Raw genomic sequence first — 15,085 nt, 5'->3', positions numbered from 1 at the left:
TCATTGATTTATAAATACAATGCATACAAATTAATTTCATCACACTTACTCATCTAATAACTTCTTCATTTGTTTATCGTACAACTGTTTTTGCGTTTCATTCATAGTTGATGTATCTTGTTGCATCAGCTGAATGATAAACCTATTTTTCTCCTTCGTAGTATAATTTGCATTCGGTTATATACATAATACAAAAAAAAAATTAAAAAAAAATTACATTTTTAGATTTTCATATTTGCTATTTTTAATATTTAAAAGTAATTTATATAAAAAAATATGTTTTTTGGATTTTCATTTTTGTTATTTTTAATATTTAAATGTACTTCACCAATGACTTTGTATGTGGTTCAATGGTATTAAGTTAAACTCTCATATGGGAGGTTATGGGTTCAAGCTTCAATGGATGTTTTATTGAACAGATATTGCTTTATAATATTTATTGAAAAAAAATATTACTCACACTGTCTCATTTTATATGTCCTACTTACTATTCATTCATCAAATCAACTCTTTCTTCTTTGTTTATTTTCTTTAGTATTTTTTACTTATTTTTAAATTAGTACTTTTACTGTAGTTTCTAAATATATAAATTTTGTATACTAATACTAAACTTAATATTATGAAAAATTGAATTAAAAATAAATTATGTCAAACTTCGTTAACCGAACCAGATACATAAAATAGACGGAGGGAGTAATTTTTAAAGTGATGTGAAATTGGGATCCACTTTTGAAAGTTGATTGTATTTGCATGATGTAGTGTAAGGAAAATACTATTCTCATTTTATACTCCCAACTTGTACTCCCTCTCACATATTCTTGATGTAGACACTTTTCTGTGGACCCACATGATGAAAATAACTAATCATGATTTGCCACCTTAGGGAGTAAAAATAAGGAAGTAAAATTTGAGAGTACATGCAGTAGAACTCGTAATGTAAATAACAAATGAATTACAAATTTAGTGATGTAGGAGTAAGAACATATTTAAAAGTGAGTATGGTAGGAATAATGTTAGCCTAAGTAGGAGAATACATTATTATTAAAACGAATCCTGACCACTATATTCAATTCTACAATCAAATGATGATAAGACTTATCACTTCAAAGATGCTATCCCTATCATTCAATGATAAGAAATGGGCACCCCACGCAATACCATATCTTAATTGTGGTCCGCAAATCTTGCCAACCAATACCCTATCTCAAGTACTGCAAATTTGGTCCATTCCAATTCCCAAAATATTCTACCCTGTACCTTTCTTCTTTTAGAAAGCTTGTTATTTTCTATAAATGAGTGTTTATATAGAAAATTATATATAGAAAATAACACTGCATGGTCTTACACCCTTCTCGCTTCCTTGCCTATAAATATGGGGCAATGATAGACTTCTCAAGCAAGCACTAGTGCCCTCATGCATGAGCAAAAGAGAGGCCTTACATTTCTCACACCATATATATATATATATATATATATATATATATATATATATATATATATATATATATATATATATATATATATATATATATATATATATATAGAGAGAGAGAGAGAGAGAGAGAGAGAGAGAATTCTTTAGTGTCATTATATAAGAAAAATCAAAGAATTTTAGTCATTAAATATTTAAAAATAAATAAATAAATAAATAAATAAATATATATATATATATATATATATATATATATATATATATATATATATATATATACATTTCTCACACCATATATATATATATATATATATATATATATATATAGAGAGAGAGAGAGAGAGAATTCTTTAGTGTCATTATATAAGAAAAATCAAAGAATTTTAGTCATTAAATATTTAAAAATAAAAAAAAAAAAAAGATTTCTTCTAACTTAAAATTGTATCATATTTATTTTCAAAAAAAAAAAAAAAAATTGTATCATATTTCCTTGTTAGGTAATGATATGGCACCACGGCACCAAAATCTTTCTTTCTCATCATTATATGTATATACTTTTCATCATTATATAGCCTAGGAGTCTTGGATGAAAAGTTAGGGAGTGGATTGCAGCCAGGGATGACTTGCTGAGGATGTTGCTGGCAAAGGATTACTAATCTTTTAAGGCCTTCCAACGATGAATTAGCAAGTTGTCCCTGGCTACATTTTGCTTTCTTCTTCTCATATCAGTCTCCTAAGGCAGTTTATAATCAAACATGTTGTTGGTACAATGATCGTTAATCTAAAGAAAGTGTCATGCAAGGGACAATTTCTTTCATATGGTGAATGATATGTGAAGGTTGGTTCAAAGAAATTGAAGTTGTTAGCTTGCTAGATGCTTTACATTTATCTTGAAGCGATTTTTTATGCTAATTGATTAGTAAATACATATAGATCCTAGTTTATTCAGTTTGATTCTTTTAGAATTTTCAGTTGATATGTAGTGGTCGGTCCATCTTAGCATCATTGTACATTGATGTGACTTAATCGCGTTATCTAATTTTTTTCGGTGTATGTTTTTTTTTTTTTAAAGTTGTTGATCTATCTAATAATAAAGATATATTCTGCTTGGCCTTTTTTTTTTTTCCTTAAAAAAACATTTAACAATGGAAAAGAGTATAGATAGATCGAGCATGACATCACTAGCTACAAAGTCAATAGTCTCTTAACCTACAATATTACTTAAGCAAAGGTAACCCCGCTGGGCCGGCCCGCCCCACCCCTACTTAGGTAGGGGGCGAGTTTTGAAAATAGAGGACTATTTAGGAGCGGGCTTTTTTGGCCCGCCCCGCGGGCTGCCCGCCATTATTTTATTTTATTTTATATAAAATATGCACTTTAAAATTATTGTTATGTGTAATATTTTTGGACTTTGTAGTTGTGACTAGTTTGATGTTTGATAAACTATGAACTTTGAACTTTATGTAATATTTAATATTTGATTATTATGTTTTATGTGAGTTATGACTTATCTATCAATTTATTTTAATTAGTTAAATGTTTTATGAACAAAATTTTTTTTTTTTTTAAAAGGGTTCGGGCGGGGCCCGCCTAGCCCGCGGGCCACTGGCGGGGCGGTCCGGACCTGTCAAACCCAGGACCGTTTAAGAGCGGGCTTTTTTAGCCCGCCCCGTTTAGGCCCACGGCCCGTCGGGCTTTGGCCCGCCCCGTCAACCCGTATTGACAACACTAGGTAAACTTGTCTTCAATTGGGAAACTGGGATTTGAAGGTAGGGAATGGGGTCAAATCACTATATGGTAGTTGGCTAAAAAATTTCTATATAAGTATTAACCCATATCCGTTTTTATAAATTCTAAATATATATTAGCCTTAAAAAATTTTGGTCCAAATATTTCCCTTTTTGTCAATTTAGTTCACAAAAATATTAAATTACAAATTAGTATAATACAAAATACATATATTTACTTCATAATATGCTCTGTACAAAATTACATAGTTATGTTTAATAAATTAATGAAAAATTAACATTAAGGTTAATTAACTTCATTTTTAAAGTAAATACTAAAAATATAATAAGGATATATTTTTTGGGTGTATGACATTGGATACCCCCATTATTGTTTGTTGTGAGTCTTATTTGGATTCATCCCCAAGTTCACTCAAATTTGACTCTTACTCAAAGAAACATTGACAAAGGGTTCTTTTAATATGACACACTCATATAAGAGTCAGTTCTTGGATATTGCAGTTGCACTAACAATCCACTTACTAATTATTGCCCAAATGGTTGATCGAGTGTAGTTCAAATAATGTTTCATTGCTTAATCAATTAATGAAAATTGAGGTGCAACATTTATATCACTAATAATTCCGCGGACAATAATGTTTCTCCTTCTTCCTATTAGGAGAATGACAATATATGTCACATTTTGAAAATTGAGGGACAACATTTACACCACTAATAATTCAGGACTGACATTGATAATTGGCATATTTGTGAGGGATATAAATTTCAATTTCTCCTACTTTTTGAATTTGGAATCAAAATTAAGGAAAAACTTTTTTTTAAAAAAAATCGTCTTCTATATATTGAATGTGATATTTTGAAAAAAGAAAAGAAATATACATATACATACATAATAACATACCTAGACACACATATATGTCAGTGTTACATTTATTTATTTATTTATAATTTATTAATTGATTTGACTTAGATTTTAATATTTGTATAAAGTAATTATTTGATGGTGTTTGGTTGGGGATTATTGTACCATACCATCGGATTGATACCATTACAATGTTTGTTTATTTACTTTTACTATATACTATTAGATTTAAATCCTTTAGTAATCATAAAACTCATTACTCTTATCATTTCTTACTTTTGAACAATGGACTAAAAATGAGGAAAAAAATGTGTTTCTCGAAATATAATACACTCAAAATGAATAATGTGCGAATTAAAAATTGGCAGTCGTTGTGGGCTAAGGTTTTGCCAAATTTAATTTTTGAAGTTCTTTTCCAGAATTTTTCCTAAGTATAGAGATCCACTATCGGTACACGCACATCCACTAACAGACCAGTATGGTTTGTCATAGCTTTGCTCACGTGGGTCTGCATGTGGGCTGTGGCAGCCTATGAGGTCTATCGGGTGGTTCGCAAAATTGTCTTATGGTCTATCGATTTAGGCTTCTTTTTGAAGTTGTAGTCTTCCAGAACAAGTTCGTATTGGTGTCTAACTTCTTCTGTGCTGAAATTAATTATGCTTGTTTAAATTTTCGTCTATTTTAGGAGTACTGGTGATACGAAATACTGATCGCCAACTTGTAACGACTCGATCAAGCCTTTTGAAGGGCAGCATTTTGACACTTTATTGAGGTTGTGAAGTAGAGGCGATGAGGTTATGGGGTCGAGGGCATTGAGATTAGTGGAGGCGATGAGATTGTGAAGTCTTTGTCAATTAAGTGTGGTCTAAGTTTATAGTTGTGTTAGTTTGGTGGGTGATAGTATTGAGCAGTTGACGCAAATAACGAGTGCGTTGAAGCAGCTAATGGTGGCATTTATTGGTGATGATGGTCATTCACAGCAACCACGCGGTAGGAGAGATGTTATTGAGGCATTTTGTGGGTCTCCGTTTTCGTCGAAGATTGTCAGTCGTCCATCGGTCGTTGTCAAGAACAAAGGGAATGGAAAGCGTTTGGAAAGCAATAAGGAGAGAGCTGTTGATAAGAGTTTGAGGCTCAAACGATTATGTAGGACGTGTAATCAGCTAGACCATCATGATAATTATAATTGTTTCGATGCGTTGTTTTATTGCTTGTTGTTTTCGGGTGTTTGCTTGTGTAGTACTTCAGCTCTATGAGGGGGGAGGGGGAGGGGCAAGTTTGTACGGGCAAGTTTTACTTGTATGTGGACAAACACTTGTGCACTTGAATGCAGAAGGTGGGGCGAACTAACAAATGGAATAAAAGGGACTTCCTACAATCATATAGTTCTCTTATTAATTTGTGTCACCTATTGTATATTATGATTGTCCCAAATTTTTGTTGGGGTCAAATCCTAAATTACTTGCACATCAAAAAATCATATCAAAACATTTGCAATTGTTATACCATAGACTAGAGTCCACATTGCATTATAAACTCTAATCTAAAAATTATTTGCCTGTAATTAATATAACTGTGTCTTTCAATCTATTTATAGACACATAAATATAATATATCAACTACGGACACAATCTATGAATCCACAATGCATAGTAAACCCTGATCCATGTGCCAAACGCTTGCTAGTCTACAAATTTCCTACATAAGAAGTTGCAATTGTGAGATGCACTCAAACTCTATTATCCATTAGGTCCAAATAAAAGTCCATACTAATTGCCTTTTAACAACTGGAGGATGTAAACAAAAGTCATTGTAATATTGCATAGTACCAACTCTGAACGGCAAGGAAAATTACCCAATCAAGAAAATCCACGGGTAATGGAAAATATTTTTAATTCAAACAGAAAAATAAGATAAGATTTTTCAGTTACATAAGAAAATTAACCAAATTCAGTATTCAGGAACCGTGAGTACATCTAGGCTGGTGCTAGTGTAGGAAGAAATTGCCTAGAGATCAATAACTCGCGAAAGCTTTTGGATTCTGTTCAACAAGAAATCCCCTTGTTTGATGGTTGCCTGGTACAGAGCATTCTTAGCATCGGGCCGATTTGTTTCTAGCACACCAGCAACCTTGTCAATCTTGCAATGTAGCTTCCCTGCAGCAATAAACCGAGAAAGCTCCCTGTGCAAAAAATGGACAGTCAATTAGATAACTTGCATCAAAACAAATTATATCATACTTCTAGCTTTGAGAACAAAATCTTCAACATACGTATCAATGAAGTCCTCAGTCACCCCAAATGCCTTAGCCATCACCTCAATTGTGACACTTTTATATGACTCCAAGAACTGTGAATAAACAACAGTTCGCACCTCCCTCATGTAATAACGGAAGTGTGGGTGCAAGTAGCGATCCAACTTAATATGCTCTGTTATGCCAGCTATAATAATCCATTTCAAAAAAAAAACAATTAGACAATCACACATGTTCTTTATGAAGAATAGTGATAAAATATCAGTTGTTAGATAAATACATAACAATTAAGTGTCTTTACATAACTGAATACAAAACATTCCTCAGTCAGATGCACATCTAAGATTTCATATCAATTTAAATTACACAATAACAGACCAGGTATTTCTAATATCAATATGCTCTAACAGTTGAACACAAATTAACTGTGTCAAATTGCCTATTATATGCAAGATCCTTTTGAGTGTACTTTGTTGCATACTTATTCTAAGAGGAAATATTTAAATAATTACCTTGGACAGTTGATGTTAATTGCAAATCTATGTTAACAAACTGAATATACAAGGCAATAAACAATGCACTTTCCAATCTTTTTTCATTGGTTTTCTCATGTATGCTTCCTTTCAGTATATAGTAACTAAATCATTAAACCATGCACTTCCCTTGTCATCCAACCAGCCTTAAATCTAAAACCACACCCTTGTCTGCATCCCCTTGTGAAGAATGTAGTTAAAATTTTAACAAAGATTTAATCCAAGTAAATGTTGCCTTTTAGTGATCATGATATTCCAAATTATCTATTTGGTTTTATATCCACTCAGCTTGAATCACTTCCCCTCCAAAAATCTCCACAATTCAAACTATTACATATAGACTAGATATTCTATGGTTTTGACAATGAGAACTATGCAATTAGCAAAATGCATATACTATATTATCATGTACACATTAATAAGGTGTTTGGTTTGTAACTTTCACACCTTACTATTGGATTTGATTCTGTTTATGCTTAGCTACTTTTGTTACTCTACTCATCTACTGAGGATTCAAATCCTTAAGTAATAACAGACGTCATTACTGTTCTTTCTGCCCTGTTGAGTAGTATTTAGTCAAGCTAGCCTATTCATACGGTCATAACTCTCCTAAGCATTTTCTTACTCTAAAAAACTTATTAGCCCACAAGCTTTTGCTATCTTAATTAATCTCAAACAATCATGTACTTCAGATATTCTGATATTGCAAGCATATGTTATGATTGTTACCAAAATCTCATTCTTATTATCCTATATGTAGAAAACATTTAATTTACATCCCCTTTCCCTGTTCTAGTTGAGTTTCTACTTTTCCATGTTATTGGTTCTGGTCACCGTCTCCCTTGTTAGTATCTTTCTTCATAAAGATTTAGAAATAGAAGTATTGAACCAAAGAAACACCATAAGATTTGAAATTTTCAGGCAGTGGACTCGCAGCTTATGAACAATTAACCTAAATTAGGCTAGTAGCATCCATCTAGAACAAAATCCTTCAGAAATATTTTTTAAAAAAAGGACAAAGTGTATGGACATAATGGCCCTGTTTGGTAAAATGGCTGTTAGCTGATAATTGTTGGCTGTTAACTGATTGTGTTAATTAGAGGGTATAAATAGTTGATAACATTAGCTGATTGTAGAAAAGTGTTTGGTAAATTAGCTATTAGCTGATAGCTGTTTGATATAATTTTATCAAAAAGCTAATTGAAAATGTTGCTTGGAGTAGCTTTTTGAATTTTAGCCTTTTGGGGTTGCAAAAAGCTAATTAACCAAACATTTATATTGATATTTTAAATAAATCAAACAATTAATAGTGGTCATATAAGCCAAAATTGGCCTATAGGCCAATTTTTTACCAAACAGGACCAATATATAATCTGCTGACAAGAACAAATATGCAGAAAAGAGAAACAGGTCACAACAATGAGTATACTTACCAAAGGCAGAAAAGAATGCCTTGTATTGACAATCATATAAGGAGTTCAAAAACTCAGAAAGATAAGGGATCTTTCCGATAACTGTCAAGATCTCTGGTGCATCCACTACCTGTTACACGTCACAACCATTATAAAATGTATCACTATCCAATAAAGGAATATTAATGAGACAGAAATCATCCATACAGAAAAGGTAACAAAAAAGATTCAAAACCAAATTTTGATACCTTCTGTTTCAGGGAAACACGATCCAAGGTAATAATGCTTGTAAGGACTGTATAAAATATGAAAGTGTCATAAGGAAAAAGTTCATAGGTTGTAAATGTTGAGATAGAATCAAGGAAAAGGTCAGCTGCTCTCTTGAAGTTGCGGGTGGACATGCAGAAGAGTCCTTCGTAGACCTTCAACCGGTTCTTTCTTTCCCAGTCACCACCTTCTTCAAATAGGCTACCAGGCCAAACAATAATAATGAGAATAGAGTATTGAATTGTTTGAAAGAATTAAAACACTAGAAAGAATCTCATCAAATGATTCACACATCACCCCTTACTTCTTTGCTCTATCAATGCTTTTAGAAATAAGGTCGAAGTCCATGTCAAAGAAACCCATCTGGAGTGTATAAAATACCAAGTCCATTTTCTGCCCAACAGCCACAGTTTTGCTCTCTGTTACCTTGAGCTGTTCCAGGGCTTTATCCTGGGTTTTAGAGGATGAATCTCATTGAGCATAGACAAAATGTAAAATATTAACACAACAAAACAAATCAACAGTAATGTTACCTTGTCACCAATACGAATGAAAAATAGGGATTTTGCCAGATGGGCCTCCCTGACCTCACTTTCCCCCAAATTTTCTTCTGCATCAGCAATCCTAGATGGACACGATCCAATTAGAGACAGCCAGAATAAAGAAAGCGCATAATTGGTTCTTCTTGGTGTATAAACAAACATCTAAATACCAAAAAGTGAAAACCAGCACTAATTTAAGGAATTAGACTGGACGCTCTATTTTAAAAATATCCCATCTATGCAGCAGACAAACTTGAAAAGATAAACAACTTTGTCCTAATTGCTCAGAAAAATCACTATACCATTTTTTAGGTTCATTACTAGTTAATAGTCTTCAAACAATTTCAAGAATTAGTAGGGTTGAGCAAATTTTCTAGTCTTCAAACAATTTCAAGAATTAGTAGGGTTGAGCATTTCGGTTAGAAGTCTACAGCAGTGTTGAAGCAACCTTGCAGGTGAACAGCCACTTCCGACTATGCCTTTGTTATATATTTTTTAAATTAATTACTCTATTTACGCAATATATTTATATACATACGCACTGCACACATACTGCTGTGTACAGGAAAATACCACCATATTGTTTTGTAGGCTACAAACTTGGCCAAATAAATATTTTGCATCTCAGGTTCTCAGAATCTCAACATCTGTATGCTACTTGCTGTCTTTCTACCCATGGTATTTTAATAATTATTTATTCCAACTAGAGCCAATGTTTCAAATCTGTGTCAAAATTTGTCACATTGAGAACTAGCCCCGTGATTGATCGTCAACTAAAATAGTGAAGTAATGAAGTTCAGAACTAATTGGAACTTTGCACTTGCAAACCAAAAAATTACGGAGTATCAAACAAAATAATTTCCACGAGGAAAAAAAAAAAGAATAGGAATGCCAATGAAACGGAGTAAACTCACTTTTCGTCAAGCTTTTTGAGCTCCTCGTCAATCTTAGCCCGCATCGAATCGAGCACCTTCTGATCCAAATTCAGTACCGAGTTCGCGATTAGGGTTTGGTACAAGGGAGCCATATCTGCGGCGAAATCATAGACAATCAAATCCAAATCTCAAACACAAAAACCCAATAAACTCCAAAGCCAATCAAAACAACTAAGAATACCATTGGCGACGACGGCATTGAAGACCTCGTCGCGGAGGCGAACTTTCTGCAGGTCGTCGACGTCGGGGTGGGTGAGCAGAAAGATTTTGTTGGCTAGAATTAGCTGTTGTGTCTGCGTTCCTTCTTCACCTTCCATGGCTGATTTCGCTTCTCTTTGATCTCTAAACTCCTCGTTCCTCTGGAGAAGAGAGCTTGCTTGCTTGCTTGCACAAAAGGAAAAGTGAACGCTGAGGTTTTCTATCTATTTTCTATATGTATCTGTATAAAATACGGAGTACTCTTTTAATAATTATCATATCTTTAATGGGTATGATTTTAGCCCAAATATCTAAACCTATGATTTTAGCCCAAATATCTAAACCTCAGCCCAGCCCATGCATTCAGGCAAATTATATGATACACTATTGATAAATATTTATTTTTAATATATTGAAGTTCTAGAACTAACAAATTACTAGAACTGTAATTTAAATAAAATTTGAAACTATAATTAAAAAAAAAAAAAAAAAAAAAAAAAAAAAAAAAAACTCCAAAAAAAAAAATTTGTGCAAGAAATTCTCTCATTAAGAAAACTCAAAATTTGAATAAAGAAATATTAAACATTTCCCTTGATACTCACAAGTAGACCTGGCAATTATGGACACGACCCGTTAACACGACACGAAACCGGACACGAAAATAACGAGTTAGTGTTTAGTCTTAACGTGTCCCGGGTCGTTAACGGGTTGACCCGTTATGTTTCGTGTCTTACCGGGTCAACCCGTTAAACCTATTAAGAACCCGTTTAACCCGTTAATATTATCGTGTCAACCCGTTTACACGAACCCGTTTACACAAACCTGTTTATAACCCGCTAAGAACCATTTTCATGAATGAGATTACAAAAGATATCATGAACATGACTAATGATGAATTTACTACATTAGGCCAAGATCATATACCAATTATTGATGTTCAACAATATGAAATTTGAATTTTTATCGTGTTCAATTTTATTCTAAAAACTAGTATGGAACTTCTTTAATTATGATTTTTGTATGTTATTTTATCATTTTATGAATGTTATAAATTGAATATTTTGTTTAGTTTGTTTGATAGATTGAATTGTAGGTTTTATTTCTTTTTTTATATACTTAAATTTAAATTTTAGTTTTTTAAAAATATATTAATAGTTTTAGCGGGTTTAAACGAGTTTCGTGTTATATCGTGTCGACATGACCCGACACCTGTTAACAAAACGTGTCTATCGTGTCAACCCGTTTAACCCGTTGACAAATCGTGTTCGTGTTCGTGTTAAAAATTTGAACCCGTTAATCTTAACGTGTCGTGTCCGTGTTTAGCCTTATCGTGTTCGTGTCGTTATCGTGTCGACCCGTTAACGAACCCGTATACACGAATTGCCAGGTCTACTCACAAGTAACTTTAACAAGGTGTTTGGTTGGATGTAATTGGAATTCTTTTTCAATGTAATTCAATAGGAAAGAAAACTACATTGTTTGGTTTGAGGTAGTTGCAATTTCAATTCCCTTCATCCATTGAATTGGAATTCATACCCTCTAACGATGAATTCTAATTCAATGAAGAAGGAAAAGGGAAAAATGGAAAACTGACATATTTGTCTTCAATTATTATTATTATTAGGAATAAGGGTCAAATTAGCCATCGAACTACACACGAAAATTCAATTAGGCCACTGAACTCAAAAAAACATGCAATTAGGTCCCTGAACAACGCAAAATGATGCAATTGAACCCAAAAGTGACCTGCTTACCTGAAGTGGAGGTTATTTTATTAAAATAATAATTTTTTATTTTATTAAATAATTGTAAATAACTAAATTTAAAAAAATAATAATAATAAATAATAAAAAACGCCTCGTCTCTAGGCCGCGGGGAAACATTTCATGCCGCGGAGAAAAAGGGACAACGTCGTCGCTTCTTCTCCGGCATGGAGACGAAGGATGAGATCCTTCGTCTCCAGGCCGGAGATGAAGGGACGTCTTCGTCTCCAGGCAGCCGGCGGCCTGGAGACGAGGCGTTTTTTTTAATTTATTTATTTATTTTGTTATTTACAATTATTTAGTAAAATAAAAAATTATTATTTTAATAAAATAACCTCCACTTCAGGTAAACAGGTCACTTTTGGGTTCAATTGCATCACTTTACATTGTTCAGAGACCTAATTGCATGTTTTTTGAGTTCAGTGACCTAATTACATTTTCGTGTGTAGTTCGATGGCTAATTTGACCCTTATTCCTTATTATTATTATTACACTACAAGGGTATTTTAGTCTTTCTATCATGTTTTCCATTCTCATTCCTATTAATTATATTCATCCCTACCAAACAATGTAATTTGAATTCATACTTTATTCCCACCTTATTCTTTTTTTTTTCTCACGGAATTACAATTCTTTTCCTTCTTAATTCATTCCCCCCAACCAAACGCCTTATAAGCTCATCTTTTAGTATGGTGTCGATTGAATATAATTATTTTAAACTTAAAGAAATTATTGATCTTTCTCTTAACTTTTTTGTAGTTTTTGAATCACGTTAGTCTGATTTATGCTCTGTTTGACATACATAGCTTAAAAGCTAACTTAAACTGAAAGTCGAAAAGTTAAATTACTAGCTTATTTTGAAGCATTACTTAGAATAATGTTTCAAAATAAATTATTATTTTACTCTTAATGGCCCTGTTTGGTAAAAAAATTGGTTTATAGGTCAATTTTCGCTTTTTGACCACTATTAATTGTTTGATTAAGTTAAAATATCAATATAAATGTTTGGTTAATTAGTTTTTTGCAACTCCAAAACGCTAAAATTCAAAAAGCTACTCCAAGCAACTTTTTCAATTAGTTTTTTGAGAAAAAAAATATACCAAACACTTTTCTAAAATTTATACCCTCCCCTCTAATTAACACAATCAGCGGTTAAAATAAGCTATAGGCGTTCATTAATTAAGGCTTGAACTCACAACCTCCTATATGAAAGTCCAACTCGTGTGACATCTAAGCACAAAGTGTTTGGAATCACAAGGCTGTTTAAAAGTTACGAATTTGGATATTTGGATTGCCATCAAATATTTGGGCCTCCGTTTAGGCTCTTTGAATAAAGCAATTAGCTCTTGGACCAAATATATCGATATTGTCAATTAATGAATTTTAACCAAATTATCTTCGCAAATTATGCCATGGAATCGTGTTCACCGAGAATGATGAACACAAGGCAAAACGACGTCGTTTTTAGGTAAAAAAAAAAAAAAAAATTCGCGGATGTGGAGTTAACGGCGCGGGTTTGATCAAATTATGAATTTTCTGTTATGAGATTATGAATTTTATGAAAATTCATAATCTCATAACAGAAAATTCATAATCTCATGGTTCCAAAGTGAATGTGTAGGCATGGTTCCAAAGTGAATGTGCAGGCATGGATTCATAATTTATGAATGTCCGTGATTTCGGACGGGAATGTGTAGGCATGGTTCCAAAGTGAATGTGCAGGCATGAATTCATAATTTATGAATGTCCGAAATCTTTGTTCACCTCAAATTAAAGTGAAACCGCAAAATGTGAAAATAAAGAAGAAAAGTCACGCAATTAATTAAAAAAAAAAGAAAAAAAAAGACAAAAAAAAAAAAAAGAAGAAAGATAACGGTGTACTAACACCGTTGGAACCGTGTTCACCATGAATGGTGAACACGGTTCCATGGCATAACGTCTGAATTATCTTTGCCTTGGCTTATATTCTCATCATCCTCCTCTTCAAAGATATTTGTTCATGAATTAAAGCATCCTCTATCAAAATGGGAAGTGGTATTAACCAATGCAAAAACTCCCCAAATTATATTCTGAACCATGATCCATATTGTAAGATGAATCACTAATAAATATTTATTTTAATATACTAAATGTTAATTTTAATGTATTGAAGGTTCATTTTTAAAATGTTATCTAAAAATGAACATTCAATACAGTAAAAATAAACCTTCAAAAAGTAATATTAGGTGGACTAAAAATGAACTTTAAAAAATGAACATTATATTTATATATATATATATATATATATATATATATATATATATATATATATATATAAGATTAGGTTCAAATGCGGTTGTGCGGTGAGAGGAGAGTTATTGATCTTGCCAAAATTTACGTCTAAGATTAACAAAAATTAAAAAAAAAAAAAACGTTGTGGTAATTTGGTATTTTTTGCATCTAAGTCAAATTTAAGATGCGTGGTTTTTGTCCTAAAGGTGCGTGATTTGTGTGCTTAATATGAGTAGTTGTTGAAACTTAAGGTGCGTCAACCTGAAACTTAAGGTGCGTGGTTTTCCTTCTTAAGGTGCGTGATTTGTATGCTTAAGGTACGTGAGTTGTTGAAACTTAAGGTGAGTCGGCCTAAAGCATTAGGTGCGTGGTTTTCCTTCTTAAGGTACATTGTTTTCCTTCGTAAGGTGCGTTATTTTCCTTCTTAAGGTGAGTGATTTCTATGCTTAAGGTGCTTTGTGTTTTTTTTTTCAAATAACGCCATCATCAGTTTAATTCAGCAAACAAAAGTTAAAACATGTGCAACAAATTCTTGTGGGTTTCCCATGCTCATAAACACCACCGTCAACCTTTGAGAAGCTCAATGAGACCACCCCCCACAATTAAGGGCATTCACACAGAAAAGAGTTCCAATTCAGCCTCATCATATTCGTCGGTGACAGGAGATACCATGGTTTGCGTACTTAAGTGCGCCATTTTAATGTTTAAGGTGCGTTAACCGCACAACCGCACGGGAAGTCATCCCCGCACCTAAACACTTCCCCCCCCCCCCCCCCCCCCCCCTCTCTCTCTCTCTCTCTCTCTCTCTCTCTATATATATATATATATATATATATATATATATATATATATATATATATATATATAT

At 32.8% G+C, this 15,085-nt stretch overlaps 1 protein-coding gene across 1 annotated transcript; it reads right to left on the bottom strand.

The window, feature by feature from the left end:
- Positions 1 to 5,747: 5,747 nt before the first annotated feature.
- On the bottom strand, positions 5,748 to 10,401 carry LOC109173189 (26S proteasome non-ATPase regulatory subunit 6 homolog). Its single transcript, XM_019322478.1, has 8 exons — positions 10,167 to 10,401; positions 9,965 to 10,079; positions 9,042 to 9,132; positions 8,813 to 8,958; positions 8,490 to 8,709; positions 8,263 to 8,371; positions 6,315 to 6,483; positions 5,748 to 6,224 (listed from the first exon to the last, which is right to left on the bottom strand). Exons 1-8 carry the CDS (start codon positions 10,300 to 10,302, stop codon positions 6,050 to 6,052), a joined length of 1,161 nt encoding a protein of 386 aa, XP_019178023.1. The 5' UTR covers positions 10,303 to 10,401; the 3' UTR covers positions 5,748 to 6,049.
- Positions 10,402 to 15,085: the final 4,684 nt, after the last annotated feature.

The sequence above is a fragment of the Ipomoea nil genome, unplaced genomic scaffold, assembly GCF_001879475.1.
Source record: "Ipomoea nil cultivar Tokyo-kokei standard unplaced genomic scaffold, Asagao_1.1 scaffold0465, whole genome shotgun sequence".
In the NCBI taxonomy this organism is placed as follows: domain Eukaryota; kingdom Viridiplantae; phylum Streptophyta; class Magnoliopsida; order Solanales; family Convolvulaceae; genus Ipomoea; species Ipomoea nil.
Note: the sequence above shows the minus strand (reverse complement) of the source record. Positions and strands in the feature narration are given on the sequence as shown.

What these genes read in the sequence shown, in the direction of transcription:
- LOC109173189 (XM_019322478.1), bottom strand. Translation starts at nt 10,302, where the DNA reads ATGGAAGGTGAAGAAGGAACGCAGACACAACAGCTAATTCTAGCCAAC. An exon ending in TCATTCGTATTGGTGACAAG is followed by an intron (nt 8,959 to 9,041) that starts GTAACATTACTG and finishes TCTAAAACCCAG; the next exon opens with GATAAAGCCCTGGAACAGCT. An exon ending in AGCATTGATAGAGCAAAGAA is followed by an intron (nt 8,710 to 8,812) that starts GTAAGGGGTGAT and finishes TTGGCCTGGTAG; the next exon opens with CCTATTTGAAGAAGGTGGTG.